Source organism: Hyaloscypha bicolor (genome assembly GCF_002865645.1).
Source record: "Hyaloscypha bicolor E unplaced genomic scaffold K444scaffold_182, whole genome shotgun sequence".
NCBI lineage: Eukaryota > Fungi > Ascomycota > Leotiomycetes > Helotiales > Hyaloscyphaceae > Hyaloscypha > Hyaloscypha bicolor.
The window spans coordinates 4,274,443-4,299,660 of NW_020194684.1; the positions used below are offsets into that span (position 1 = coordinate 4,274,443).

The 25,218-nt window shown below is 49.2% G+C and overlaps 12 protein-coding genes across 12 annotated transcripts; 4 read left to right on the plus strand and 8 right to left on the minus strand.

Annotated features, from left to right (window-relative positions):
• Nucleotides 1–1,467: 1,467 nt before the first annotated feature.
• K444DRAFT_237617 (uncharacterized protein) lies at nucleotides 1,468–2,022 on the minus strand. The gene has a single exon (XM_024871281.1). It carries the CDS (start codon nucleotides 1,897–1,899, stop codon nucleotides 1,603–1,605), a length of 297 nt encoding a protein of 98 aa, XP_024728605.1. The 5' UTR covers nucleotides 1,900–2,022; the 3' UTR covers nucleotides 1,468–1,602.
• An 878-nt stretch (nucleotides 2,023–2,900) lies between these two features.
• On the minus strand, nucleotides 2,901–3,398 carry K444DRAFT_237622 (uncharacterized protein). The gene has a single exon (XM_024871282.1). The coding sequence runs from the start codon at nucleotides 3,301–3,303 to the stop codon at nucleotides 3,010–3,012; it is 294 nt and encodes a 97-aa protein (XP_024728606.1). The 5' UTR covers nucleotides 3,304–3,398; the 3' UTR covers nucleotides 2,901–3,009.
• Nucleotides 3,399–4,083: 685 nt separating this feature from the next.
• Nucleotides 4,084–6,789, minus strand: K444DRAFT_574394 (RNA polymerase I-specific transcription initiation factor-like protein rrn3). Its single transcript, XM_024877435.1, has 2 exons — nucleotides 6,066–6,789; nucleotides 4,084–6,014 (listed from the first exon to the last, which is right to left on the minus strand). The coding sequence occupies exons 1-2, from the start codon at nucleotides 6,655–6,657 to the stop codon at nucleotides 4,567–4,569; spliced, it is 2,040 nt and encodes a 679-aa protein (XP_024728607.1). The 5' UTR covers nucleotides 6,658–6,789; the 3' UTR covers nucleotides 4,084–4,566.
• A 1,009-nt stretch (nucleotides 6,790–7,798) lies between these two features.
• Nucleotides 7,799–8,422, minus strand: K444DRAFT_514549 (uncharacterized protein; the record flags this gene model as incomplete). The annotated part of the gene is made up of 3 exons (XM_024873544.1): nucleotides 7,799–7,932; nucleotides 7,993–8,103; nucleotides 8,383–8,422. Coding segments are annotated over 3 exons (285 nt in total), but the record flags the coding sequence as incomplete, so codon positions are not given.
• A 1,612-nt stretch (nucleotides 8,423–10,034) lies between these two features.
• K444DRAFT_546297 (Prefoldin beta-like protein) lies at nucleotides 10,035–10,573 on the minus strand (the record flags this gene model as incomplete). The annotated part of the gene is made up of 3 exons (XM_024876210.1): nucleotides 10,035–10,067; nucleotides 10,123–10,316; nucleotides 10,450–10,573. The coding sequence occupies 3 exons, from the start codon at nucleotides 10,571–10,573 to the stop codon at nucleotides 10,035–10,037; spliced, it is 351 nt and encodes a 116-aa protein (XP_024728609.1).
• Nucleotides 10,574–10,821: 248 nt separating this feature from the next.
• Nucleotides 10,822–11,122, plus strand: K444DRAFT_647719 (cmc1-like protein; the record flags this gene model as incomplete). The annotated part of the gene is made up of 2 exons (XM_024885371.1): nucleotides 10,822–10,855; nucleotides 10,914–11,122. 2 exons carry the CDS (start codon nucleotides 10,822–10,824, stop codon nucleotides 11,120–11,122), a joined length of 243 nt encoding a protein of 80 aa, XP_024728610.1.
• Nucleotides 11,123–11,523: 401 nt separating this feature from the next.
• Nucleotides 11,524–11,955, minus strand: K444DRAFT_545899 (putative UPF0136 membrane protein; the record flags this gene model as incomplete). Its single annotated transcript, XM_024876180.1, has 2 exons — nucleotides 11,524–11,718; nucleotides 11,779–11,955. 2 exons carry the CDS (start codon nucleotides 11,953–11,955, stop codon nucleotides 11,524–11,526), a joined length of 372 nt encoding a protein of 123 aa, XP_024728611.1.
• A 346-nt stretch (nucleotides 11,956–12,301) lies between these two features.
• On the plus strand, nucleotides 12,302–12,910 carry K444DRAFT_545499 (defender against death DAD protein; the record flags this gene model as incomplete). The annotated part of the gene is made up of 4 exons (XM_024876139.1): nucleotides 12,302–12,568; nucleotides 12,625–12,682; nucleotides 12,730–12,793; nucleotides 12,844–12,910. 4 exons carry the CDS (start codon nucleotides 12,302–12,304, stop codon nucleotides 12,908–12,910), a joined length of 456 nt encoding a protein of 151 aa, XP_024728612.1.
• A 152-nt stretch (nucleotides 12,911–13,062) lies between these two features.
• On the minus strand, nucleotides 13,063–14,198 carry K444DRAFT_647721 (uncharacterized protein; the record flags this gene model as incomplete). The annotated part of the gene is made up of 3 exons (XM_024885372.1): nucleotides 13,063–13,854; nucleotides 13,905–13,988; nucleotides 14,034–14,198. The coding sequence occupies 3 exons, from the start codon at nucleotides 14,196–14,198 to the stop codon at nucleotides 13,063–13,065; spliced, it is 1,041 nt and encodes a 346-aa protein (XP_024728613.1).
• A 1,138-nt stretch (nucleotides 14,199–15,336) lies between these two features.
• K444DRAFT_602170 (uncharacterized protein) lies at nucleotides 15,337–16,170 on the plus strand (the record flags this gene model as incomplete). Its single annotated transcript, XM_024878718.1, has 3 exons — nucleotides 15,337–15,434; nucleotides 15,483–15,581; nucleotides 15,630–16,170. 3 exons carry the CDS (start codon nucleotides 15,337–15,339, stop codon nucleotides 16,168–16,170), a joined length of 738 nt encoding a protein of 245 aa, XP_024728614.1.
• Nucleotides 16,171–16,522: 352 nt separating this feature from the next.
• Nucleotides 16,523–22,416, minus strand: K444DRAFT_545603 (uncharacterized protein; the record flags this gene model as incomplete). The annotated part of the gene is made up of 6 exons (XM_024876145.1): nucleotides 16,523–17,812; nucleotides 17,865–19,339; nucleotides 19,385–19,629; nucleotides 19,675–22,082; nucleotides 22,143–22,270; nucleotides 22,323–22,416. 6 exons carry the CDS (start codon nucleotides 22,414–22,416, stop codon nucleotides 16,523–16,525), a joined length of 5,640 nt encoding a protein of 1,879 aa, XP_024728615.1.
• A 246-nt stretch (nucleotides 22,417–22,662) lies between these two features.
• Nucleotides 22,663–25,116, plus strand: K444DRAFT_620790 (DUF254-domain-containing protein). Its single transcript, XM_024881781.1, has 3 exons — nucleotides 22,663–23,419; nucleotides 23,468–24,527; nucleotides 24,628–25,116. The coding sequence occupies exons 1-3, from the start codon at nucleotides 22,699–22,701 to the stop codon at nucleotides 24,869–24,871; spliced, it is 2,025 nt and encodes a 674-aa protein (XP_024728616.1). The 5' UTR covers nucleotides 22,663–22,698; the 3' UTR covers nucleotides 24,872–25,116.
• Nucleotides 25,117–25,218: the final 102 nt, after the last annotated feature.

Genomic DNA, 25,218 nt, shown 5'->3' on the forward strand with positions numbered 1-25,218 from the left:
GTGAAGCCATTTTGTCGCTGGAGACCATTGGTTCTGCTAACCTGGGGGATTTACCGATTCGGCGGATTTCATGCCGGAGACGTCCCAGCTGACCTGTGTAATCCATTTTTTCAAGTTCTCTAGAAAAAGATTTGGGCGATAAGTTGGCCTCTAGCCCAAGCGGTGCTTGGTTGAGAGGTATTTCTCTCAGGACTTTCTTTCCATCGGCCGACCAAAATCTAAGAGTTCTTGCATCAGAGTCCTCCACCTCTGAGGTGGGCGTAATACTTCGATTTAGGGGGTATCCTACTGCATCCAGCGAAGCATCTTGGATACCATCCGAATAACGTTCCATTCGGCCGGATAGATCTTTGTCGCTGAGGCTTGTTTGTTTGTTCTTGCAGTACCCGGCAATAACTCGACGGATTTCCTCCGTCGGTACGTCCGAAATCCTCTTCTCTGGTGGGCCTCTTCGATTGAGAGTTTCCTCAGCCTCATTCCACCTCTGACCCCTCAAGGGGTGTACGTTCTCAAATGGATTCCCTTTCCCCTGAAAGAGTTCGGCATAATAAGCGGTAGATCCTTGGCTCACGGGTGATGAGTCTCTCGATCTCCTCCGTGTCTCTACAACATCTTCGTCGCTTTCCCAAAGAAAAGGCCTCCGCATCGGTGCTGGCTCAGTGTGGCCCTCTTCCATTGTTCTACTCAGCAGTTAGCATAATGAACTACAACGTTCATGGAGGAATTTGAACCTTGTGTGGGTCGGTGCCGCTTCGCCGTTCCGCTTCATTGTTCTACTTAGTAGTTACCACAATGAGTTGCAATGTTCAGGGAGTAAGTTGGACAATGTAGATCAACTGTGAGTGCAAAGGCAACAGCAAAGGAGAGAGCACCGCATAATCTTATGAATGGGGTGTTTGGTGTTGAGATCGAGACGCGCTGGATGTGAAGAGGTGAGCGATGTCGGGTTCGTCTTCGTTTACTACTAGCGTCAAGCCCAAGCTCCCCTTTCAGAGCTTGTCGGAGCTATGATAATCCGGATCTAAGGAGACGAAAGAAATTGAATCTGAGAAAAGCATAACCAAGTGTGTTATGAGACTGACAAATCAAGACCATTGAAAGGGAGGCAATCGACCCTAATGTGATAGTCACGGGCTCATCGCTCACCCCTACTCTTGAATAGGGGGGCCGGCCGTGGTTGGCCGGGCAACGAAGCACATCAAAGAAGTAGCTCTTTGACTCCCTCTATGTCCAGAGAAGGAGGAAGAAATGGAGAAAGAATCCAAAATAGAGGTGGAGCCCGGAAGCAGATGAACCCATGCCTATGAGGCTTCCGGTCTCGTAACGAAAGCATTCATCCACATTGATGGATGAGAAGAGGCTGATTCAAGAACATCTGATAGAACTTTTCCCACGTTGATTCAAGGGACATGTTCATCTCAAATCGGATCCACATCGTGGTCGAGAGGAATGATCTCGGCAATTGTAGGTTCTGATAGTGGTTGGATGGCACGTTCATATGATCAGCAGGAGTTCGAACGTAGGGGAGAGACGAGCCGAAGTTGGGTGGCACGAAACCAATGAATCTGACGGTTTCGTTTCCAGGTTCCCAGGTGTTCCTTGTTATCCTTCGCCAGTGAGGTAACTTGAGTCTGGGGAGGGATATTCCTGCTTGTAGCCTGTTGCAAAGACGAGCAGCTCCGGAGTTACCAACCTTTTCTCATCGTTTCTAGTTCGGGATGACCGTTGTCCTTTGAAATGGATAATTGCTAGCGAGACCAATTTGCCCTCCGCCTGGATCCGCAATAGGAGATGAGGAAATAGAAGGAGGGGGACATAGATAAGTTCGCCTTGAACGAGGACATACCAGAGAGGCAACGAGCTTCGAGCTAATGAATGAGGGCCAAACTTTGCTCGCATATCTGTCACACAAAAACGCGAGGTACCTGGCAAGGGCAGATCAGATCAACGGCCTTTGAGAGGTTTCTTTTCAATTAGCAGCGACATGCAATATCCCTTTTTCGTTCTGAGGGAAGGTGTCCCACGGTCGACTTCCAACTAGGGAGACGCAGTGGCGCCAGATATACAGTCAGACTTTCACCTAACGAGAAGCCCGGAGACGGTGGACCTGTTTTCTGAGAAAGAGGGCTAGACAGCGATGATTACATCACGGAAGGAGGAAGTTGGGGTCGCATTGCAGAAGTATTTCCTTGGATTTTTGGAGGCAAGTGGGGGGAGACACATCACGCATAATTTTAGACGGGGGAGAGTGACGGGAGGAAAGGGATATGCTTATGGAACTAAGAAAGAGCTTGGGACTTGAGAGACTTCCAAAACTTCGAAGGATAAAATGTTTGCTGAAGAAGCGCTTGGGGGACAGCAGAGTACATGCTTGGGTGGGTGGGAAGATATCACAGAGAATCAACTGGCAGTCACACTGAATAGTCTTATCCACCGAAGATTCCTATTGAGAGATATTGATCAAGTCCTCACTTCCAAATATCATCCCAGAAATACCGGTCTCCGAAATATAGTCCTGAAGTCCTCCTTGATCGGATGAGAGTTTATTAACCATGAAGAAATGCAGTCAAATTTCCAAAGCCCACTGCGGAACCTCATTCATTAGTTCACCACTTAATCGTTCTCTAATCGCAGCTCTGCACTAGCTTCCCCAAGCATCTACATCGACGTTCCCAGGTGGGGCGCTGCACCTTGATGCTAGATATTGCACCGAGCACCAAGCACCGTGCGGCTAGCCCACAATTTACTGTTAGTATGTGTATGCTATTGAGGATGAGTTGGAAGACCATCATATAGTAATATAACGTCACCTAGAATTGAGGCCGGAGAAGTGCTGTGAGCTGACGGCGCGAAGCCCTTCGAGAGCTCCGCCAAGTGACACCCAGGTCCAACTAGAGACCCTAAGCCTTATTGTACGGCGGGGCAGCTCAGAGACTTTACGACTCAACATCGGTGGATCTGTTGCGAGACTGGGGAACGACTCCCAGAGCCAAGGACAAAGGGCACCGGTTAAGCTTCGAGGAACCACGACCGTAATCCCCATGGCTGTAACCCGACCAAAACAACTGCAATGGTCATCGCCGTATGGAGGGTAGAAGCAGATCTTTCATGTGCAAATATGTCGAATTGCAGTGTAACCAAGCAGAAGGTATTTTCCACGATTCTTCCTTCTTCCTTGAAAAAGATGTCTTGGAATTCGAGATGCGATCTCTGGTCAAGTCGTAAACGAGATTCTGGGAGAATTCTCCTCCGGTGAGGTGCGTGAGATTTTTTCGGACAGCAAGATGTCTCTTCAACGGCCATTTGCGAAACATTTCTCCGTTGTATAGACCGGGGTTTTAGAACTGTCAAGACCTATTTCATCCGAGGGCAAGACAAGCAGCTCGAGGACGACCAAGACAGTCAAATCGAAAAATTCGCAATGCGAGGTCGATGCACCTTCAAACACTAACTTAATGGAATCAACGTCCTAAAGTTTCCCTGTATAAGCCATAGGAGATATTTTCTCCCTCAACCAAGAGATCGATATAACCCGGTCTACTCCAAAACGACATGGAGTCTACTGAGCTGCGCCTCGAGTTCAATTCTCCCATCCTATTCAGCTCCTGAGGTCGAATCTGTAGTCGAGCAAATAATCTGCTCCAAGATGATTGTCCTCCCGCTAACTGTCTTTCGAGGGGTGTCATATCAATATCTCTTCCGTGGCTGTAATAATGCCTAATCCACGGGGCCACTGACGGTGCGATCCCCTCTAAGACCCCACTATCTGAGGCCCGAAGGCTCTGCAGACACAAGACTCAGGCTCCGGAACCGGACTCGTACTCGTTCATCTCGATAATTGAAAGGTCTTCAACAGAGTACGCAGTTGAGTAAAGACAGCCAGTAGGCCAAGCAAAGTGATCAGAGATCAAAGCCATGTGCCTACCAATGAGGCCGTGTTGATGCGTTGGCCGAACATGACTGTCATACTGTGCCCACTTGATCGAGTCAAGGTACCAGGAAAAGCACTGGAGACTGGAGCCTCTTTGAAATGGGCTCAAAATTGAACCCCAAAGTTGGGTAGCATAGAGATAGTGCAAATCTACGGGGGAGAAATGATCAACAATGATGGAGGCAGGCTTCGAGGCTGTTGCAGCTGGATTGTGCCCAGCTGTGGTGGTGTAGTTCTGAAAGCTCTGGTTGGCTAGTTGAACAACTTGCAGACGCCCCTGATAGGAAAGAACGATGCCAGGTGAGAAAGTCATTTACATTGCTGCCTTCCACTCCCATGTATCGACCATTATTCCTTAGGACTCCAGTCCTCTCAAGATCTACTGATTCTATGGTATATCAAGGTCCATCTGCGCCGCCACCAGCAGTAAATGCACTGAACAATTCTAACAAATCGAGTACCAGAATGTACCGATATCAAAACGCCTCCAATGCGTCTATCCAGAGCATTGATCCTCAGCGCTAGAATTTTCCATGTGATCCTTTTTCCCACCCGCTAAGCCAGGAAGACAATAATAGAAATCAATACCACTAACTCCGAACCAAGCAAATCGCTAATCGCAGGATGCTGAGAAATTATTCATCGTCGTCTGCATCAGTTGCAGTGTCGTCGTCAAGATCAACCTCTTCTTCGTCTTCCTCCTCACCACTCTCATCTTCGTCCCCTTCTTCTTCGTGGAGTCCGGGTACTCCCTTCCATTGGACATAGTCATTCTCGACCCATCGCCTGCTGACCGGGAGCTGATAAGGATCAAAAGGGAAATATGCGTCCAGTTGATGCCAACTCTCACTATTCCCTTCGTTGCCAGTATCCCGCAGCGCACCATTTCCGTGACCTGATGAGAATTGACTGAGGCGTACTCGTTTATTACTCTCAAGAAGCGGGTACACGTATATGAATCGTAAGTGACGGGCGATCTTGGCGAATTCGGCAACAATGGGGGGAGAACAGATCTTGAGGGGGTTGAGTTTCGAGTATATAGTCCGGGAGAGTGTTTCCTTGATTCCTGGTGTCCAGTTCAAGTCTTGAGTAACGAACGCTGCAGGGTCGTCTTCTTCTGAGATATCTGAGGAGGTGATGAGATCTCGCCAACGGAAGCAGAATATATAGAGTAATGCCTGTGTCATAGCGTAAAATGTGCTGTACCGCTTAAGGTCCGGCCCACGGCAGGTAACCTCGTTCTCTGCGCGGATATGATCAAGATTACTTCCAATGAGCTCGAAAACGGTGCGTACAACATGTGGTTGTACGTGTGCTCCTCGTGCGACAAAACTGGCTAGATATGCTGCAGAGGATTGCTTCAGAACTGCTGGCCGACCAGATTGGAAAGCCAATTGAACACAAGTCCCGGCAAATTGGTCCACAAGATGTTCAGCCGTTTGTGCGAAATGAAAGAGAAGAAATTGCGTATGCCGAGAGCGATATGTTGGAAGTATGATGTTCGTGAAATGGCCCAGTAAAGTCTCGAACGTTGAAGCGGCTTCCGCGCTATTTGGATCTTCAAAATGGGGACTGTAAATGGTGAAGAGAAGGTCAAGTATGGCATCCATCTTCTCCACATTGCCTTGAAGCTCCTTTACTCGTTTCGTATCACTGTTCACACCTTCGTCGCTGGTGACGGAATCTGCATCGCTATCAGAGTCGCCACCATTATCTTCTTGTTGCCGAGACGGGTTTAATGAAATAGCCTGAACGATTGCAGCAGCCACATCATCGTCGAGATCGTCGAGATCAACTTGCATTTGTACATCGATCTTGACAAGTCGGTCAGTGATGAGGGCCAGGATATCAGATTTCAGCTCTGGAGCGTATTCGCTGAGGCGGAGAAGATTTTGAATATATGTGATTTGGAGTTTCTTGGATTCCTCGGCATATGGGAACTTAGCAGCAAGGATTGGCGAAAGTGTGCTGCTGGCAGATGGGATGAGTCGGAGCAAGTATTTAAGTGCCACATGGACCCTGGAGGAAAGCTGGTCCCGGTTGAGATCAGGACAACCTGCTAGACGGCCACTGGATAATCGGACTATTGGAAGATCAGACAAGTTCCGTAAAGATTTGACGCAGTATGCCTCACCCCCGTAAAATTGACCCACCAACATTCCAAGCACCATCCCCACATACGCGCCATGCGCACTTGTCAAACTCCCAAGAAAATGCACATAGGCTTTGACAAAGCTTTCGTCTCTGCCCATCCACTCGCAAGCTAGAATTGCCTTAACCAGTCCCGAGCAACCTTTATTCAATAAAGACGCATAGCTTGTAAGCGCAAGCAAATACGTCTTCATATCTACCCTCTTATCTCCTTCGCTATCCTCATCCTCATCGTCTTCTCTGTGGGGCGAGAACACCTCCTTGATAACATCATACCCTTCGCTGTCCCCCTTCAGATGTGCCTCGATCGAGCTCCTGACTTCTAGTCTCACCGACTCTAGACTCCTGCCCTTGACTTGGTATGGCTCCACGACTTTCTCCTCGACATTGGGGTTGAAGGAAACTCGGGCTCTCTTGCTTGGACTCGGCGGCGCAGACAAGAAGTCCGAGTCTAACTCTGCATCTTCAGCTTTACGGATCGTGCCAGATAATGTTGCTCGACGCAGAAGCGGTTTGCTTGGTTTCGGTGCTGCTGCAGGCACTGGAGGCCGAGCGATCGGGACCAGGGACACCATGGATGTGGCCACAATTCCTGAGTGACTTAAAGGACACTTGTTGTTATCATGGATGGTGCTGGGGCGAATTCGAGGACTAAATGGCAAGTTGTGGACTGTAGGAGGAGTTGCTGTGGAGGACCAGATTCCGAGCCACCCCTCTGAAATATTTTTAAGATTTGAGCCCTTGGGGCACGTGCTACCTCACCAAGATCTGCAGCATCCGTCGACCCCACCATTTCATCAGGCTGCGACAGTGAGTCTTAAGATTGAGTGGGTCTTCCTTCAGGTGAACCTTAACCGAACTCGAAATTGCCTTTGGTAGTCGCGCCTGCTACTGGAATTTATTGACGAACTTTTATACTTTGTCATGGCTCCGCCGATCGGGAAAGTCTGAGTTATCTCTCTCTGCAAAGGCGTGAAGCCATACACCGAGCGCCCTCGAAACCTACAACGTTCAGGGGCCACTCTTCAGGTTGAATACATGGACATCAGAACATGATCTCCCGATGATTCAGGAGCATTATTTGAGTGCAAGATCCTTAAGGGATGCCTGAAATTATATTTGCACTGGTATGGGGCTGTATCCTACATCTGTTTCTTGTGCTCATATGATCTTCTAGACCTTGAGCTACCCTCGGCGGCGACTATTGCTCATAAGAGCCAAGAAATCTAAAAACAAATCCAGATTCCACCATACTTTTGGCCCTGTCCTCATTTACAACTGAGAGGTATCTCAGAACCAGCCATCATCCCATCCGAAATTCGCGATCCGTCCCAACACCATACCCCTTAGTCAATACACTCAATAGAACGTAGCGCACTGCTCTTCTCATCGCCAAACCGAAACCTGTACGCCTATGTACTCGAAGAAATCCCTCGGACGCTTAGTAACCCTCTCCACCAGTTGCGCCGTTGTGGCCTGCTTGTCCATATAGGTTTCCGTAAGAGCCTGCATCGTGTTCAGCACCCTCTCCCGGTTGCCCGAGAATACTGTTGGCTCCTTCAGCTCCGCCTTGGATTGCTGCCCCCGAGGCACCTGCTGCTGCTGATCCGAAACCTTGGCTTCCTGGTCGGTTCTCGCCTCTGGTCGATTGAGTCTATTTGAGAGAGTCAGTTTGATTCGCTGGAATATTGAAGTAAAATTTTCTGGGAACTTGAAGCTCACCTCTCGGTATTTGGACAGGTAGATCTTCAGTGCCTCGGCGTAGTTCTCAAAGCCCAATGAGGTCATTGCAAACAGAATGTCCTCGCCATTGACTGTCTTTCTCTTCTCCTGATGGCATTTCTCCGAAGCTGTGATAGGATAGTTAGCCTCTGCAAACAGGTTGTCTTGGAACTGGTGAGGGGTCGTACCTTCGCTTGTGATGAAGGAGATGAACTCGCTCACGCATTCTTGCATGCACTCCTTTGCCTCCTTCGCAATTTTGGCATTCTCTGGGAGTGCTGTCTTCATGATACGAGCCACTGGAGCAAAGTTTCTTATGTTAGCATCAGAGGTATCTTGTTTCCCCGATTTGGAAACGCGAGGCGTCTCTGGGGAATGAGACGAAGAATCGTGGGACATGATAGAACTTGTGACCGCCGTGACACCACTAAAGGTAAAGCGTTTGCACAACGAGCTCAATGACTGGCCAATTCGTAGGACATGCGCGTGTAATGGTGGAAGCGATGCCAGTAAGAAGGAGGCTCAACATGCGGAGAATTCTTTGTGCGCAAATCAGAAAAGAGGTATCAAAGACTAACCATTTGCTATTGGAAGCCATCGATCTTGTTCCTTGACCTCGAACTCGTAACCCAGACCAGAAGCATGTGGGTCTTGATTCATTTGCGCATCTGGGTCCTCGCCGGATTGCACACCACCTTGTTCAACGTCGGGAGGGGACTTCGCAGGAGAAGACATGATGACTTTATTTACTCGGATAGCTGCAGGACACTGTCCGTGGCTTCGAATTCTGTTGGAGGGCTATGCCAACGTGGCAAAAAAAGTCAAGGCGAAGATCTCTGAAGCCCCAGTCTTCCCAATTTGGGATTGGAAGGCCGATATGCAGCCGTACAGCAAGACTCCGGCGTCGAAATGCGTGGATTGCTGCAAGCAAGCGCGTCAGAGAGGTCGCCCTGCGTTTGGTCGAATATGCGGTCTGTCTGTCCGTAGCCGTTGGGTCGAGGGCCGAGTCGCTGTGATTGGGCTACTGGAGAGCAGCGGCCGCGGATGCCAATGACCCAATTAATGGGTACAAGATGGACAGAGTGGGAGAGATGCTCAGGGCGGACAGCAATGCGTGGTGGTGCGTTGTATGCAGGAGGAGCAGCACAAAGTGCTTGATGGCTCTGACGCCGCTACGCAATGCGCGCGGTGTTGATGGGGGGGTAGCTGGTTGCTGGATGCTAGCACGACGCGGTCGCCTCTCTCTCAGGAACAGCCCCAACAGTGGTTGCACGACCTTTTCTTGTCCAATGAGAAAAATCGAGCGCAGGAGCGGATTGTTACAGGTCGGTGGAGGTCTTCGTAAGATTGGAAAGGCAGGTCAGGCAGCCGCGGAAGCGGTTCAGCTGGATTTTCGCGATATTTGATTGGCCCAAGCTGCCGCCCGGCTCCCAGCCTCAAGACCAAAGGCAAGGCCCGTCCTTCTTACAACAGCAGGCTGTCCCAAGCCTCCCCCAAGCCTTCCCCAAACCTTCTCTTTTTCTCTTCTCATCTAGCTAACATCTCGTCCACTGGACTTGCTACTGAGTACGTCTATAGATACAAACTCTTGTCAGCGTCTAGTACCAAATCTCCTCCCGATTTGCCTATATGTGGGACCGGGACCGAGCAACCGTAACATCCGATCAGATGCATACTTCCAAGGAGAATAATTTTCCCACAGCACTTCGAGGCATGCCCTGTCGAGCATCTCCCACACTCCCACATTTTCCCTGCACTTCCAACTAATGCAGGAGCAGCAGGGGACAGAGTGTCAGCCCTGCCCTTGGGATGCGCTGGCAAACTAGAGTGGCAGACTAGAGCGGTTGCTGCCCAATCTCAAAGTGTCGCCAAAAGAACAAGGCAAAGGTTGGCTGATCAAGCGCCTCTAAGCCTCACTTTCCGATTGTACAGCACATCAAACCTGGGTCCTGGACGATGTTACATGCCGTTTTTTTTTTGCACAGAACTTCGTGATGCGGAGAAGGATCGGAATGTCTGAAATTCGTGTGTCGCCTTGCCATTTATCTGAGAGCTTTTGGGCATGAACAAAGTGAGACCCGGCCGGGTTGACCGCCAACTCCAATCTCCAAACCTTTCTAAGCCCTACGTTCCATGCGCCTCAGAATTGACGTAACTCCTGCACAGCAAGAAAATCCTCGTAACGCCTGCCGATGCCGCAGTCCAAGCCTCCCGTCCCGTGCTAAATGCCTCACTGCTGGACAACTTGTATATTATTCTTTTTCTGCATCAAAGTCAGCTGATGAGATCTACGTTCTTTTCTCACGCTGGGCCCATACCTTCCACTTCTCCATCTCAACCTGCTTGCTATTGTACTGCTTAACGAGATCCTCCAGCACCTTCCGGAGGCCCTCCGAATTCGTCTTCAGCGCCGGCACAACATCCTTCACCGTTCTCTCTACTAGAACGCCATTTATCATCCGGAAGCATTTCCTGTCGGCCGGAAGCGGTTCGAGGGTTTCAAGGACGAGCTCTGTGTGTACACAATGGCGGTGAGCGGGGGTTCCTAGCGGTGTGGTAGAGGATCAATGCTGGCTAAACAAAAACCTTGGAACTGTGCCGTTGAATAGACCAAGGTTTGCAGGAGAAAGGACTTGATTACGAACTGTGCTCTTCTGCTTCCTGCTCAACGTCACCAATCTTTTGGGCGATCTGTTGGAGGCCGTTCTTGTAGTTGGTGTATTGAAGTTGCAGCTCTGGATCGCGGTTCTTGTTAACACGTTGGGCCATCATGCTAGGGCCCAAATTACCAAATGTGACTTGCCTTGTTGCTTTCTCTGAGTTAGTTGTTGAGCCATGGTTGTGTTGTGAAGAGAGTAGTGGCTGTCCAAAAAGTTTCCAGAGAGCTTCCTTTGGGGCCTCCCCAAGATGGCAACTTCCGGCGGCCGAGCCACAACCTTGCGATTTTCAGCAGGAATGACTCTTCAACAGCACTCACAAAATCTAGTCACAGGGAACTACAAATTCAAGAGCCCAAAATGCACCCTCATTTGCATACAAAAGATAATCGAGGTACGCTGTTCCGCGCAAGCACGATGATGCGCCATTGAGCATGACTAACTCACCATAGCGTGTGAGGAAGTCATGAATGCGCTGGATGAATGCCATGCGAGAGGTTTCTTGTGGAAGTCAATGGGCATGTGCAATGGAGCAAAGACTGCGGTCAACAAGTGCCTGCGAGCCCAAAGACTCGAACGAACCAAGGCCAATCGAGAGGCAGCGAAGGCAAAGAACCAGGAGGTCAGGGCGAAGTGGGCTGAGATTGATGCAAATTCATAAGGCCAAGGAAAACCGAAAGGGCAGGCCTCATCATGGACAAATGGGCTTTGGGAACTCATGGACAGAAGGGGTGTTTGGGAGGAGTACTTGAAATTTGGGGGCACTTGCGGGCGTTTGAAGGGCATCACGCCACGGCGTCGGATGGGCTTGGGCCTGTACAATATCAGAGGCGACGGCTTCACTTCAATCCGGCGACCATTCGATCAAAATAATATATATATGGGGTATTGGCATAACGTGGCAGAATTGGGAAGGTCCGGCTTATAAAAGCAGCTCTTGTGGTCACCAAGTGGAAGGACAATTCATGGAGCAAAATATTGCCATCAACAGTTCTCATTTCGAAAGCCAAGCTCTTTTCGTCCACCAACTCCACGAAAGCCTGGCCAACCACTTGTCGCCATTCACAACTTCTGTCTGAATGCATTGCCAAATGTATAGAGGCCATAAAGCGCTAGGAAGCTCAATCCCGTAGGCAGAGGCTTTTGGCTCTTCAAAGCTCTTGGGATAGAGGAACCAGCAAGGACGATTGAGGCAAGGAGTGCGAGCTCGACTCCATATGGCTGCTTGGTTTGGATGCGGTAACCACCGATGAGATACTTGTAGGCTATTAGTCGTGTGCCCCGGCATCTAGATGTTATATATGTAAATCTACTCACCAACACACCAACCGTAACCCCTGCTGCAATTGATGGAACTGAGCCCGTCTTGATGTATCCAAAAGTTCCCCCACCAGCAGTGAGAGCACCGAGGATGAATGCCGGAGTTTCAATTCCCTGATCTGTTAGCTGACTCTTTGACCGGCTGAATGCGCTGACAGAAAGAATGCTCACCATATTTGCAATTGGTTTCTTCTGTATTCTGGATACTTGCAGAACTCAAATAGCGTATCTCGAAAGCTCGTCCTTTCGAATATTGAGATGAAGTCGTGAAGTGAAGTGTTTACATCCGAAGACGTGATCGTCTCGTCTCAAGCTCGAGCCTACTCAAAGATCGGTACCCCTCGGTCCGCGCTTTCCCTGGCCGCTCAAATCCAATTCGCTTGGTCCGTGCAGCATCAAGGCTTCGTGTCCTCCTCAGCTCCAAAAAGGTACCAAGTCAAAGAGGTTCACAACTTCACAACGATTTCACAACGCAACACAAAAGTACCTCACAACTCTTCGAGCTCCATCAGAATAGGCAATGGCACCCAAACGCAATGCCCGCGAACCCACACCCTCCTCGACAGCTACGGCCCAATCCTCCTCACCAGCTTCCGTTCCTTCAGTCTCATCAAAAGCTTCCCACAAGTCAAGCAGCAATCAGAGCCCGCAGCAAATTGCATTAGGAATATGGCAGAATTATTTGGATATGACGCCACAGAGGACGAAGCTGATTGATGTGTTCATGGCGTTTTTGGTTGTAGTTGGAGGGCTGCAATTCGTGTATTGCGTTATTGCTGGGAATTACGTACGTACTTCTTGATTAATTGGGAGGAGGAACGGATGCTAATGTGGAATTGTCAGCCCTTCAATGCTTTCTTGTCTGGGTTTTCGGCGACGGTGGGACAGTTTGTTTTGACAGGTACGTGGAGCTCTACTAGGGAAATAACGCCTGCTAACATGCTGTAGCTTCTTTACGGATACAGACAAATGCGGAGAACAAGGCTGATTTTGGCGAGGTGTCACCAGAGAGGTAAGGAGATGTACCATCAAGCAGATCAATTTGTTCTAACAACTATCTAGGGCATTTGCGGATTACGTATTCGGAAGCTTGATTCTACACTTCTTTTGTGTTAACTTCATCAACTGAGTTGTGAAATATGTCGGGCGTCATACAAGGTCGAGGATGTAGGAATAGAAAAAGCTAGACCAAATCTTCCCAGAAGTCATGGTACAATACGAGGAGTTTGAGGTGCATAAAATGGTAATACATTGCATAGGAGTTTATGAGCTTTTTGCAAACTAGTCTACCCCACTATCGTCTGCATCTCTCTTTTCTCCTTCAGTGGCCTTGGGTGGCCCTCCGGCTTTTGGTGGACCTCCTTGCTTTGGGGGTGGAGGGGGTGGTGTGTTCCTCGCACTTGGAGCGTGATCTAACTCCCTACTCTTCTTTTCCCCTTCCGTGAAGTAATCATCCATGAATGCCTTGTTCGGACTATGGCCATGCTTTTTGTCTTTCTTCTTGATGTGCGTTGACTTTGGAGGGCCAGCGGCCAGTTGTGCAGGTACTAAGAAATCGCCAGGCTCTGCAGCAGTCGCGGGAACGAAGAATTGGGAGGCATCGCCAGATAGAGGTCTCGCCTCTTCGTTCGAAAATCGAGCGTTCTCCGTCTCGAACAAGGTCTCTCCAGGCGCTGCCACTGGCTCAGAGAGAGGTGCAGGTAATCTGTGTAATGCTCCGTATCCCAAGACACAACCTAATGCACCCTCTCCGCCCCAGTCTCTACTTGGATGGATGGTGATTTCCCTCGTGACATCGTATTCGTTGTTATAGACGTACAATCGCAAAGGCCGCCCAATGTGATCCTCGACCAGCTCTCCTAGACCACTCTCTCCATGCAATACGCCCTCCGGAGTGCCAAGGATATAATCGCTGTACGGAAGAAGTCCTGCTAAGTCTGCTGGTGAGTTTGCTGGGACGTCAAGAATGTGCCATATATTGGACACGGTGGAGATAGAGGTCCATTGCAGAGTGAGGCCTAGGGAGGGATTGTTTGGTGGGACTGGAATATGTATCATTCTCGTCCTTTGACCCTGGGTGCATAATTAGTAACTGTATACAACTTCGTATAGGCTTGCCTTGCTTTCGCGCTCCATAGCCCAAGAGTTACGGTGCTGCCAGCACAGTTGCGAACTTCTTGACCAAACAGACTGGGATCAGAATCGTCCTAACCAATTAGCAAACCTTCAAACATGAGTATCCACCAACATACGATCATACGTCCATTGATCCCAACTATGAAATCAAACCAAGGTTCAATGGCTAGCTCTTGGGACTTGTTTCGAAGGACTTGGAAACCCCATCCACCTTGATTTGAGTGATGCGTTGGAGCATCGGAGTCCAGACGCGAAATAAAACGATTTAGAGCGTTGAACATGTCGTTAGAGTTTTGGCAAGTTCAAAAGCACTGTTCACTTTTGAAGTAAATTGGTGGAAGTTGAATTATGGGGTGGTGTTGTTCACAAGCTCAAGCCATGTGGTCCCTGGAAGCTCTCGACCGCTAGTGCCAGCCTCGTCTCGGCACCCTGGATCATCATCATCACGTGAACCCGCGATGTCTCCCAAATACCTAATTTCATTGACGAGGCAATGTTCGTCCTAACATGATATGTCTGAGAGCAGTAGGTTTCATCTCTATAAATCATCTGCTGCGTCACTTGGAGTTCTAACTATTTCACAGGCTTCCCCAGTCTGATTTCAAGGGCCCATCTCGAGCTCGCTCATGTCGGAGACCAGAAGCACCAGCCTTCAGCTTCTTGGAACACGTTCGATTCGGACTCGTCCCCGAGTTGATTTCTGAACATTCCCGAGGATATTCAACCCCTGCGGTCCATGAAAACGGGCTCTAGGTTTGTTCCAAAAAAAAAGTTGGCGGCCCCTGAAAAACTACCTTCAGAAGGCAGCCTCAAGAACTTCAGATGCCTCAAGAGACAGCTAGTATAGACCATTCTAACACCACCCCAACGCAATCGCATCACGGTCGAGCTAGTCTAAAGTTGGTGTCTCATCACGTTGATTCAGATAAGAAGATCAGGAAGCAGATCCGGAACATCGAGAAAGCAATCAAGGAAGAGAATAGCCGCCCGGGCAAGGCGAAGACCGGGATATTAAAAGGGTTGGAAAAAGCATTGGCCAAGTTAACTGCTACCCGGACTCTTCGAGATCAGTCGCCCCTGTCTCAATCACGAAGAGGCTGGAAGCAAAGCAGCTCTCCAAAAAAGCAAGCCTTCGTCGAGGAACAGCTTTGTCAAGAACCAATTCAGACAGCTACTCCACCAGAAACGCAGCAATCACCTGCGAGAATTAAAGGAGGCCAACTTTACTCAAACACTCCAACGGTTGAAGAGCGACTTCCAACGCTGTTAGCGCCAGCATCACAACAATCTGTTCCAGGGTCCCAGCCGACAAACTTTAAGGTTTCGACCTCAGAGAACGAGACCATTATGGCAGAAAGCTCCCTTATAAATGGAGAGAAGAACCACAAAGAACGAGAACCAGCTTCGGTTGATCACAATATGACCCATGCAGAAAATGCTGTGGTTGACTACTTCCCTTTGACGGAAGAATGCCATCACTACACTCGTCGAAGTGACGTTGATTGGGATATCCAGAAGTAAGTAGCCCGGTTATACAATAATCCCGATTTCTAATTTCTATCTAGGTACTGGGCTCAGCGGTACAGCATATTTTCGCTCTACGATGAGGGCATACACATGACTGATGATGCGTGGTTTGGTGTAACTCCCGAGCCAGTTGCGAAGTATGAACCACGTTGCCCTAAAACAAGCTTGTTTCTGACAACGAATAGTAAAGTAGCTGAGGATCTTGCTGCTTTGACATCTAAATCGAAAACAGTTCTTATCGACATGTTTGCTGGTGCTGGCGGCAATGTCATAGCCTTTGCCCTATCTAAGCGTTGGTCAACGATTATTGCCATTGAGAAAGATCCCTCAGTCATCGCATGCGCACAGCACAACGCCAATATCTACGGAGTCTACGAACAAATTACCTGGATCAAGGATGATTCTTTCTCTTACCTCGAGTCCAACTCGTCCACAATTGATCCTTCCAAGACCGTGATCTTCGCTTCTCCTCCTTGGGGCGGACCAGGCTACACAACAGACAAAATCTTCAATCTGAACACCATGTCACCATATTCCATCAAGCAGATCCAGAATGCCTGTAAAGGAATGGACTCAGCGCTCTATCTCCCAAGAACCAGCGACCTTCGACAGATCGCCAAATTAGCACCAGGAGAAGAGAAGATTGAGGTGGTACAGTACTGTATGGAAGGCGCAAGCAAAGCCCTTGTTGCTTATATTCCAGCCGTTGTAGCGGCAACTTCATGAAACAGCAACGGGAGAGGATGAAAAGAAACTTGGACAAGGGAATGGCTTGGTGGGAAATGTTGTGCCTTGACGCCTGAGAGAGAAGGCTCTTGGGAACGGGCAGACTTTTGTTGCAAATCGCTTTTGTCTTCCTCAGGCAGGCTGGCATGAACCAGGACCCGACACATCAATTGTGGAGATGTGGACTGAATCGCAGTCATTGCAAAACAGTGTAAGAGTCCAAAGTCAATATTTACTTCATTGTACGAAGTGAGACATGAACTTTAGTTGTTTATCCGTGGACAACAAGCGATAGGCGCGCACTCACAGGCAAGCTCAAGGCAGCAGTGTTCGAATGACTCGTTAAACTCGTCTATAGCGCCCTGACTATACTTTTCTCGTCGAATAGATCTCTCAAAATACTCATCCTGCATGCCTCCCAGTCGGGCACACTCATCGAGTACGTACTCTCGAAAGCGAAAATACTCAGCTGGCTGAAGAACGGTCTTAACACCTTCCCCACCAACTCATCCTTTCGTTCCCACGTACCCTCGTCACTGATACCGCCGGGTCCTATCAGGGGTCTACGGCTACTGCTATTTGTTGCTTGCATGGCTGCTGATTCCATTTGTGTCGTAGAGGCAAGAGCCGTTGAACCCAGCTCTTCAGAGAGCTCGTCTACTAGGGCAATAGGTTGGAACTGTGGAGGTCTGTAGACGGCATCAATGGTGTCTGTGATGAAAAGCCATTCATGGAGTTGGAAATCATCGGGTGCGATGCAGAGTAAGGTATCGAGAAGCTTGCAAGCCTGAAGAATGGAGTAATTATTGTAGGTTTCTGCTGCAGCGCTGTGGTCAGCTGCAACAACTGAGGAAATGACGGCTTGAAGCTCTGCATTAACAATTGGCCATAGCATTGCAAGATGAACTGCAGATGTTTTGAGGGCTACTGCTCGGAGAAGGAGGTAGATATCTGCCCGAGTTGTAGATGATGGCGACGAAGTCGTGGTCGCAGAGAGAAGTTCAACAATCTTCTCTTGCATAACAGGTAGATCTGAAACGAAATTGTCGTTCATGGTAGCTAAGACCAATGTCGCTGCACGGCGAAGGTTAAGCTGTGTCTTCCGATCAGCTTCCAATCTCGCTGAGGTCGCCCCTACACCAAAGACTATGCCGGCCGTAGTGGGAGGTAATAGCCGGGATAGAATTTCAGGCATTCGCTCCTTGTCACTTAGTGTCCACTGCTTGAGAAGGGGAAGCCAGTCACTCTCAACAAGAGAAACTGTGTTTCCGAAGAATTTGGCGTCGTTAAAAGCATCTCCCAAGTCTTTTCGCCATGATTTCTGGGTGTTTGGAAGCCTTGCTAATTGGTACAGAAGTACCAAAGTACTCTTGGAGACATTCTCAGGGAATGACTTCGATTTAAATGTTGGGCCGATGACACTTGCGGAGATTGTATTCGCAGCTGCCACTATGCGGTCGGGTTCAACAAGAATCTTTGGGAGGTTTGGTGCAATAGAAGCCAGAATCCCGACTACGTCATCGGCTCTAGCAACCTGGCGTTGTGCCAATGAATTCGATTTCTCGTCATTGTCAGATGAGATATCAGTGAAGCCCATTGGTCTCGTCGTAAAGATAGCAGTGAGTAAGCGAAGGAAGAGGTCCTGTGTGGGCACAATCAGCTTTTTGTGCCTTTCAGATTAGTTGCTTACTTACTCCCAGTTCTCTTCTCATTCGCCGCTGCTCGCCAAAATTGGTGTTGTCTACCTTTTCACCCAATATCGCGGCAAACTCTAGCAGGCTTGGGAGTGTCTGCCTGTGCGGGAACGGATTTGCGAGCAGGTCCTTCAGGAATGTCATACAGTCTGCCCAAATCTCGTCCATTGCATCATCTTCCAAAGAACGGGCGTACTCAACCAAAAATATAACTAGGTCTGTATCATTAAGTGACGACGTTAAGGTAGACTTTCGGGACGGTTCCAGGGCACTGGGATTCGTACGGCTATAAATGGCATTGAAAATAGCAGGAATAGTGTGTTTGGGCCTGGAACCGTCAAGAACATGGAGAAGATTGAAGACTATCGGGGATCTCATATCATTTGGAGTCCTAGCGGATTTCTGCCAGACTTCGACGACCGTTTCGAGACATTCTAGAGCTTCTGCCACGAAAAGATGTTCGAGGAGTCTCCGTGCACGATTCCGCATTCGTAACGAAGTGTAATTGAATGAGGCCGCGGACTCTGTGTCCTGGAAATCCCCATCATTTCCGCCCCAAGACCAAATCAGAAAGCATATGCGAACAGCATCTTGAAAAGAGAGAAGCACTGTTAAGCGATGGTTGGCAGTCACACTCCGTGCTTGAGGCGTCTCTGATGAAAATACTCCGGACACCATGTTTCCAAAAAAGCCTTGAGGTAATTCTGGACTTTTGACGGCTAGCGATTTCAGTTCATCTAGTAAGAGGCGATCATGACCCTTTGCTAGAATGTGCTCGAGGCCGTTCAGCAAAGATATGAGTGTCGATTCGGGTGCTGTCGAACCCTCGCCAAAGAGTGCAGAATTCTTGAAGGTCATCTGCAACTCGCTGAAGGTGCTCCCGATCTGCGAGCAAAAGGTTTCGACCAAAGGTATGAGGATCTGAAAGATCGTATCCGAATAAAGGGGTAGGCATTCTGTCAGAAAACTAACCCAACTTTCCAGAACAGGGCGACTGCTCGGAGCCGCGAAACCAGCCTGGAGGCATTTCACCAGTGATGGCGGAGGTGGTGGAAAATTCAAGAAACTTTCCGGGCGCTCTGTGACCACCGAAAGCCTCGAATTCTGGGGAGTCTCTTGAGTCATGGGTCGCTTCACTTCTGTTGTAGGGGATTGTGGAGGTGCAGTTGGCCGAATTGAATTGCGTATCTTGAGAGCATCGAAGACGACGTCCAGGAGCAGTACTTGAATGAATGGATCAGGGCCATTCAGTGATTGAACCAGGCGGTCAATCAGAATGTGTTCCAGCTGTAGCTCAGCAAGAGGTGGAGAGTACGGGCTCAACAGAATCTGGTGAAGTGTCGTCAAGGCAGTTCTATGAAGCTGGCTAACGCGAGGTTCCAAATCGGAATTGTCAGGGTCATAACTCCCAGCAATTGCTCGCAAGCAAACATGGAGAAAAAATTCGAGGAGTGTAATTTCTCCATCACGACCAGCTGGTTTTGTCAGGGGTGCCCGTGCGATAGTGGATGGAAACTTACTTATCGCGTGTAGCGACCGGTGGCTCGAGTCTGTGGAAATGCTGTTTTGGGCAAGAGCTGCCCACATGCCATCTGAAGACCAGCGTAGCATGTTGGACAATGTTCGCAGATAATACAAACACTGGTCTAAATCGTCGTCGCTTGAGTATATCTGCACATCTTTATCCATGGAACGAGACCCATCCTCGGGAAGCTTTTGGAGGAAGCTGAATTCAGAGAATTTTGCAACGAAGAGATGCAAGAGTCTGGGTTTTGTTAGCGCAAGGACACGGGCTGAATCTGTCACGTACTTGTCAAGTCCTACAAGGCTTTGCAACCACGTCCTAACCGTCATAAAAAGCTGAGTACGCTCGTCGAGCAGGGCGTCCAACAGGAGGAACAAGGGCCTAGCAAGCATAACCTCATAATTTCCAATCCCAGAAAGTCTGTTCTCACTGGTAGATGTCTTCGAGGCCCTGCGATCCAAGTGACCTGCATTATCTTGAAGTGTATGAGTCCACAAGATGCTGAAGCTCTTTCCAGGATCGGCATCCCGATTGGCAAATGTTCCATCTGTGTCGTGCTCAATCATTATGCCACAGATGGCAGCTTCAATCTCGTGGCTGTTCATCGTGAGGGTCGTCTGTAGCTGCCAGAGGCATCGCACTGTCTCAACATGATACTTTGGTTGGGATGCTGATAGATATAGCCACGCCTGCCGCACCAGAGGCTGCACTAGAGATGAGAGCTCGACTGCTGAAAGATAGGACGCTGAATATAGACTGGTAGCAAGAGACGTGATTGAGGTAAAGGACAGGAATGGCACTTGAGATGGCGCGGCCAACCTGTCATGCATCGACAGAAGTAGTTTCGCTGAATCTAAGCTGCTCACTCTCGGAACTTTTGACACCATCATTACCAGAAGCTTACTCTTAAGACCAGCATCAGCACTTGACACCGACTCAGATAAGCTTTGGCAAGTGATGCTGCCAGCTTCCCGTAGAAGAAGCTCGCTCACATCGCGAAATGAGTATGGAGGTGGGAACGCATCAAGGTTCCCTTGGTCTTGGACGTAAAACGCCTTGATTTTTTGCAAGATTTCGAGATTGGCAAGATTCCGAACGTGGGATTCGTCATAGGTAGTAGATGTTGACTGACTTGTTGATGGCCGTGTTTGAAAAGCTCGGTCTGGAATTAGTTCAACCAAGTCCAAGGCAATACTTAGGGCTAATCGCGACACATCTTCGGGCGTACCAGCGTCTCCTTGTTGGTGTTGTGCCTTCTCCTTGGCATCTTCGAGCATAGTCAAGATCGTCAGTGTTGTCAGTGGAGCATGTACCAACAACATCTCCTCTTCCCGCACATTGAAATGAGCAATGATAAAGTTCACCAGTGAGAGCCTGTCGATCCTTTCCTCTGTTGATAGCCTTCCTTGTCCAATTGCCTGTGCAATCAATCCAATAATCTCGCCCCAGATCAAGCCACTCTCAACGCCGTCAAAAAAGACACTGGCACTTCGAAGGACTTCAGAAAATTCCGCCTTTGACGCGGCCTGCTCTTTGAACTTACGAACACTATCAACGACAGGTAGGAAGATATCAGGGACAACAAGCCCACCAATCTCCCACCTATCCATCAAGGATAGACAGATTCGGAATGGTCTTGCCCGTTCCACAGAATTCGATGAATCCCTTTCAATCATTTTCAATAGAGCATTTGTCAAATGTTGCAGTCCAAATTCTTCGAAGTAGCGTGTCCTCGAGGATGATACTGATCCCAAGGGATCTCCAATTACCGATGTTGGAGATTCAGGGCCACCCTCGTTGTCGTTTTGCACGAGTTCAGGTCCTAATAGCCACGTCCATAAACGTCTATTCAAACTCATGTCTCGGCGGGAAACTACTCCAACGGCAGCTGAGATTAAGAGTTCCAGATCCTCGGTCTTGACCCTCTTCTGCAGAACGTTGGAATGCAGAGGAAGGTTAGTCACCAGAATATCCAGGAAGCCACGCTGTATCAAGAGTTGTTCGTCGGCTAGACCAGCAGCAAAGCACCTGAGCAGGAGACCTGGTTCAGGGGAGGTCAATATTTCGGCTAAGCGAGCAGATTCACCCTCAGCCCCTTTATGCGACCCATTTGCAGGCGTAGTCTTAGATTCGCTTGAAAGAGGTTGGCCGAGTTTTGGCATGTTTCGAACCATGTACGCCAAAGCACCAAGTCGACGGCTGTTGCTCGTTATAGCCGCTAGGAAGAAACATTGCCAGAAGTATTCATCTCCACTGCTATGATTCTGCCCAAGATCCTCAGCAGCGAGTGGTCTGATGGCTGCCTTGAATCCCTCAAGCAGTTTCAGCGTTCTCTCAAACTCCTCACTTGTTTCCTCTTCAAGGCCTGGTAACAATGCAAGTATGATAGCTTTCAAAGCGAGGCGAAGCGCTCGGGGGTCGAGTTTGAGAAGGTGCTTCTCAAGTAGGTCAAGGAAAGGCCCTCGTACAGAGAGTGAGGCAAACGAGAGAGTGGATGACAAGCCGGGGAGGTATAGGGGGAGGTCTCTTGAAAGGGCATCTCTGCCTATCATCGAAAAAATGAATGCGTAGACCTCGAGGGCCTTCTGGTGCACACCAGAGGGGAGTGAGGGGTTCAAGCATTGTGCCAGACGCTTTGTGACAATAGCTTTTGATGGGACGGCAATAATTGTAGCAGGATGTGCTTGCAAGGACTATAACTGAATTAGCTTCTCTATTCTGAAAGACAGAAGGACCCAACTCCGGTTTGGTACCTTCAATAGACGAGCCAAGAAGGAAATGTAATCCGCCCATTCCTGCAAGGCTGTATCGAAGAGCGACAGTGATCTCTCTACACCAGAGGCATATCTGCGGAAAGCTTTGTCCTTGCTTGGGGGTTCATCTGGCCAAGAAGTCAGCTTACAGAGCGTTCAGTTGGTAAAGAAGTGCACTACCAGCAGCAATTTGGCTCCTCCACTTCCTTGAAATGGGAGAAGCTCTCCCGGAGCTCGTTGGTGAGGCCGACTGGCGGCCCGCCTCAAGAGCCATGATGGGCGAAAGGCTTCGAGTGCGAAGAGATGCCGGCTGCTATTCGCATCTTTCGAATGGAGTGCGCATCTTCTTCATAGAAAGTCACAAGACAGGTGTCACCAAGGTGCTGCTCCTTGCTTCTCAAGGCTGAAGCTTTCGCGCTGTGCGTGGCCTCTTGCTGCAGGCTGCCTATTCGCTAAACTTCACTTTCAACGCATCCCTGCAGCACCAACGCCCTTCCTGCAGGGCAATTCTGATGACGTCCCGCGATGAACCAAACCGTCGGGACCCGCTGGTTCTATGGGAACTTCTCCAGACTTCTCGAGCGCATCTACCCATTTCCATGACCGAGTATATGCGGCAGATGATACAACGCCGACGGTGCAGGCAACGTCGAAGAATGGCACCAGCGATTCGATGACCGGCAACAGAGGCAAAGACGCTTCAAAGCGAGCGGGAGATACAAGGCCGGCCACCTCGAGCTCTGCAGGCACAACTGGGGACCATGATGAAGAAGAAGAGCAGCGACCTCCTCTCCCCCCAAGGCCGTCCCTCCTGCAGGCAGACCTGCCGAGTGCTCCCTCGGCTTCAACGATGCGACCAGCGTTGCAGGCAAAACCTACGACGGCAATATCCTCGGTCGATATACAGACTTTATCTTTCCCAGATGGAACAAGGGGAACGTTCTCGACGCCAGCCAGTCGGACTGTTTCAGAGGCGGTATCTATCTCGGCGATTTCTGGAGGACAGAGCACACCGAGCAGGAAGGGTCGCAATGGGAGCGACATTGACGATGCTACAAGCCTTATGAGCTATGCGCCAACATTGAGGGCAAATGGGGATCTCGCAAGCCTGTTAGATGAGGGGCTGAGTTCGCAGAGTCCTGCTTGGAAGCTGTTAAGTACTCAAGCCGAAACTGTGAATCCTTTTGAGAAAGTGGACTATGAGGACTTGTCCCTGGTTGACTTTGATCACGAATTCGATGAGATAGAAGCCGTGGATCAAAAGGGGGGCAATGAAGGTGGTATTATTGCTCAAATTTGCCAGTCCATGCTAATACTTATATCAGAAGAACTTCTGCTCCAGTGGAAATCAAAACTCAAGCACTATCTGATTCTATCATCTGCTGGGAAGCCGATATATAGTAGACACGGAGATCAAAATCTTATCAATGGCTACATTGGGATCATACAAACCATTATCTCTTTCTTTCAGGGCTCAAAAGACCCGCTGATGGGATTTACTGCTGGAAAGACGAGGTTCGTGGTGTCGACTGATGGGCCGCTATATTTCGTTGCTATTAGCAGGATTGGGGAAAGCGATGCGCAGCTCAGGTCTCAACTGGAAGCATTATACATGCAAATTCTCTCAACTTTGACCCTACCTACGCTTACGCACCTTTTCACAAATCGGCCCAATACGGATCTTCGGAGACCCCTCGAAGGTACCGAGACGCTTCTCTCTTCTCTCGCGGACACATTTACCAAGGGCTCTCCATCCGCCCTCCTCTCGGCTCTTGAGTGTCTCAAGATCCGAAAATCGCAACGCCATGTGATCAACAATACTCTGCTTAAAGCTCGTACCGAGAAGCTTCTATACGGCCTCATTGTCGCTGGCGGGCGACTTGTTAGTGTGGTGAGACCTAAGCGGCACTCCCTCCATCCGAGTGATCTCCAGTTAATCTTCAACATGCTCTTCGAAGCTGGGAGCGTGAAAGCTGGTGGTGGAGAAAATTGGATTCCAGTTTGCCTTCCAGGTTTCAACAACAGAGGATATCTCTACATGTACGTGAGCTTTCTGAGTGCTTTCGACGACGGTGGAGATCTCGATGAGCGACCCTCAACCGCGCATAGCACAAGCCGAGAGGATGAGATTGCAATCCTTCTCATCAGTGCAGATAAGGAAAGTTTCTTCGAGCTGAAGCAGATGCGAGACGACCTAGTCAAGCAATTAGAAAAGAACGGCAGCATGGAGATCATAAAGACTGCTGTCCGTCAAGGGCGTCCGAGCGCGACAGATATTGTGCCAGGAACTCAGTTGAAGCACTTTCTTTACAAATCGCGGGCGAATGTTCAATTTACCATGCCATCGTTCTCACCTCACTTCAGCAATCTTCTTGCTCGACGAAGGTACGTTAATTCATAATAGCCACATCTTATTTCGCTCCTCCGGGCAGGTTATATAGGGTATGTACATTAGATCCAATATCGAAGCTGACAAGATATACAGACTTATGACTCTATACCATAACTTGCACGCATCAACACACGCCAAACACTCACACCTCAAAGTACTCCACTGCGTGAGTCGCGACAGCATCTCACTCGCCTGGACAACGCCCGTCTTTGAGTTCTACTGCGTCGCGGGTCCAAATGCCTCGCGAGCTGGCCTGGCCCAGGGCGCAAACAAAGTCATCCAGTGGGTGAAACGAGAGGAAGAGAGGGTGTTTATAATTGGCGGTGCTGTATTCTAGGACATCTTAAAAAGAAAACTTTCTAACTCGCCACCAACTGGTCTTCTGTGGTGGACTGGTGAAGTCTCGCAGCATCAACTTGGACTCAGCAATTTGAGCGGCTACTTCCTCCTTGACCTGAATGAAATCGTCAGCATCTTGATTCCATATCGTTACGTGCAAAAATTCGATAAACAATGAGAGCAAGGAACAGTCAGTCTGACACAGTGTGCCCAACTTTCTTTTGGTGGATTTTATGAACTGAATCAGGAGCATCAAGAGAACAGTACTCATGAAGCTGTGCTTCGCCCATTTTTAGAGAAAAGAAAATGCACGGGACATGAAAAGGTGCTTGACTGGTGAAACAC

Bases quoted from the DNA above. Each gene is read 5' to 3' on its own strand.
- K444DRAFT_574394 (XM_024877435.1), bottom strand. From the start codon at position 6,657: ATGGTGTCCCTGGTCCCGATCGCTCGGCCTCCAGTGCCTGCAGCAGCA. The intron at 6,015-6,065 runs GTGAGGCATACT...ATCTTCCAATAG, and splicing joins GGTGGGTCAATTTTACGGGG to TCCGATTATCCAGTGGCCGT.
- K444DRAFT_620790 (XM_024881781.1), top strand. From the start codon at position 22,699: ATGGGAACTTCTCCAGACTTCTCGAGCGCATCTACCCATTTCCATGAC. The intron at 23,420-23,467 runs GTGGTATTATTG...TACTTATATCAG, and splicing joins TCAAAAGGGGGGCAATGAAG to AAGAACTTCTGCTCCAGTGG. The intron at 24,528-24,627 runs GTACGTTAATTC...CAAGATATACAG, and splicing joins AATCTTCTTGCTCGACGAAG to ACTTATGACTCTATACCATA.
- K444DRAFT_237617 (XM_024871281.1), bottom strand. From the start codon at position 1,899: ATGCGAGCAAAGTTTGGCCCTCATTCATTAGCTCGAAGCTCGTTGCCT.
- K444DRAFT_237622 (XM_024871282.1), bottom strand. From the start codon at position 3,303: ATGGCCGTTGAAGAGACATCTTGCTGTCCGAAAAAATCTCACGCACCT.